The 2,495-nt window shown below is 44.3% G+C and overlaps 1 protein-coding gene across 1 annotated transcript; it reads right to left on the reverse strand.

Annotated features, from left to right (window-relative positions):
• Positions 1 to 292: 292 nt before the first annotated feature.
• On the reverse strand, positions 293 to 2,228 carry LOC119577382 (uncharacterized protein K02A2.6-like). Its single transcript, XM_037925039.1, has 2 exons — positions 1,416 to 2,228; positions 293 to 409 (listed from the first exon to the last, which is right to left on the reverse strand). Exons 1-2 carry the CDS (start codon positions 2,226 to 2,228, stop codon positions 293 to 295), a joined length of 930 nt encoding a protein of 309 aa, XP_037780967.1.
• Positions 2,229 to 2,495: the final 267 nt, after the last annotated feature.

The raw sequence follows: 2,495 nt of genomic DNA on the forward strand, positions 1-2,495 counted from the left end.
ATTTTTATGCAGGTTTGTATTCTGAATTTCACAAGTGAAATTATAAGGAAATAACCAAAACTAAAAAAAAAAAAAAACTATTGTGTTGTTAATGCCTCTCCAACCATTCCACGTTGCAGACGAAAAAAAAATGCATACCAAAACTGGTGTTTATACCACTGATGTATTCGCATAACAGCATTATATCATTATACCCTTATACGTGTGACATGAATATGCGATTTCAGTATGAATTTAGCTCCTTATTACATTGATATCAATATATATTCACGATATTAAAACCTTAAGAGTCTTAATGGATCCGGGGCTTCATATTGGATGCCAGGTTACGTTTCCAGGTAAGTCGTGATGAAGAGCATTGATCTGCAGAGCCAGAGGTGATGCTGCTTGTACAATATTGAATGATTTCCTGGTTTCATAATCCGATTAAATCATGATTTCAAGTTTTATTCAGGGACAAAATGAAAAAAAAAAATTATCTACACAACCACATATATAAAATGATTTATACGTTATTAAGTGGGTAGGTGGAAGGTGTTTGTATTTGTACAGCAATATAAACTAAACATAATCTTCTATATTTCACATGGTGTAACATATCACACAAAAGGCAGTATATATATAATATAATCATATAATTATCACAATATAGGCACGATAATATTGTCATCATATCCTGTATATGGCGGCATCACAATATGGCACTCACAACTCACATAAGTATCACAACTCACTTCATTATCACAACCCACATCTCCCTCCCCCCTTTACGTTCACTAGCGGGAGTCTTGAACGGACTTCGATTTGATACGTTCCGAACGTCGAGGTTCAACAGGCACAGATGGGGCGGAAGATCCAGGTGCATCATCTGACAGCTGTTCTTCCAAATCAGTTGAGTGTCCAATCATGAGCTGTGTAGGGCGCAAGAAGCGTCGATTGCGCCATAGTATACGGCCACTTGGAAGCCTGATGTGATAATCACGAAATTTGCCAATACCCATGACAGTGCCAACCTTATCCCAACGCTTGGATGTGGGATCCTGGATTCGCACATGCGCCCCAACTGTTAACTTGGAAAGTAAGTGGGCACGAGTGTCATAGCGGGTCTTCACGTCCTTGGCTCGTACTGCAGCACGACGGTCGCAGTCTTCAGCCTTGGTCTGCCACTCCTTCATGAAGGCACTAGAGTGGGCAGGCACACAGGAGCAAAGGGGCATACCAAACAGAACTTGAGCAGGAGAACGACCAGTGAAATTTGGAGTGTTACGCAATTCCAGTAAGCCTCTGTCGAACTCCTCACAGTCAATATTCCCGTTTGGTGCTGTCTTCATGATCAGATACTTGACTTTCTTCACAGCAGCCTCTGCATGCCCATTGGACTGTGGATAATGGGGACTTGACATGACATGACACACTCCCCATCGCTGAAGAAAGGTTGCAAATTCTCGGCTGGAGAACTGGGGTCCACCGTCGGTGCGCAGGCGAACGGGGACACCAAGATCACGGAACATGTGCCGAAAGATTCTAATCGTTGAAGCACTTGTTGCATTATTTCCACACGGGATGACAACAGGCCATCCAGAAAGTCTGTCAACATACACCAAAAAGTGTTCTCCAGCAACACTAAAAAAGTCAGCTGATACAGACATGAATGATCTTGTGGGTTTGTCTTCTAACAGCAGCGGTTCCTGTTGCTGACTAGGCTGTAGGCGCTGGCATGGCTCACAGGCACGAACAGTATTCACTATGTCTGCATTAATGCCTGGCCAAAAGACTGTCTGCTGTGCACGACACTTAGTAGCTTCTACATCAGAGTGGCAATCATGCAGGCGAGCCAGGGTGCTACGGCGTAAAGAAGCAGGGACAACCACTCTAGGTCCATACAGCACCAAGTCACCATCGTTGTACAACTCATTGCGAATTTTCCAGTACGGACGCAGGGTACTTGGCAGGTTGTAGCGGTCATTGGGGAACCCTGACTTTACATGATGAAGCAGTTCTTCATATGAGGCATCCTTAGATGCAGCCATACGCAATTCTTCCATGAAGAGATCCTCTTGCTCGTCTATAGCGTCTGATGCTTGAACAGACTTGACAGCATGCAAAGCCGCAATCTTGACAGAAGTGTCCATCTCAGTATTGAAGATACCATCTTCCACCGTTGGGTGACTCACAGGTGACCGGGAGAGGGCATCAGGAATGCACAACTCCTTACCTGCACGCCACATTGCAGTAAAAATGTAGGGTGCGATTTTATCCTTCATGCGCTGGAGAATAATGGTTCAAAATAGGAACCAATGGACGGTGATCTGTCATCAAACTGAAGTGCTGAAGTCCACGAAGATAGAACTTGCACTTGCTGATAGCCCAAACGACAGCTTGCATTTCCAATTCGATGGTCGCATACCGTGTTTCTGTGTCCGTCAAGAAACGAGATCCACATTGCACCATCTTGTATCTTCCAGCACCGTGGTCCTGCAGCAACACATAGCCGA

The sequence above is a fragment of the Penaeus monodon genome, chromosome 1, assembly GCF_015228065.2.
Source record: "Penaeus monodon isolate SGIC_2016 chromosome 1, NSTDA_Pmon_1, whole genome shotgun sequence".
NCBI lineage: Eukaryota > Metazoa > Arthropoda > Malacostraca > Decapoda > Penaeidae > Penaeus > Penaeus monodon.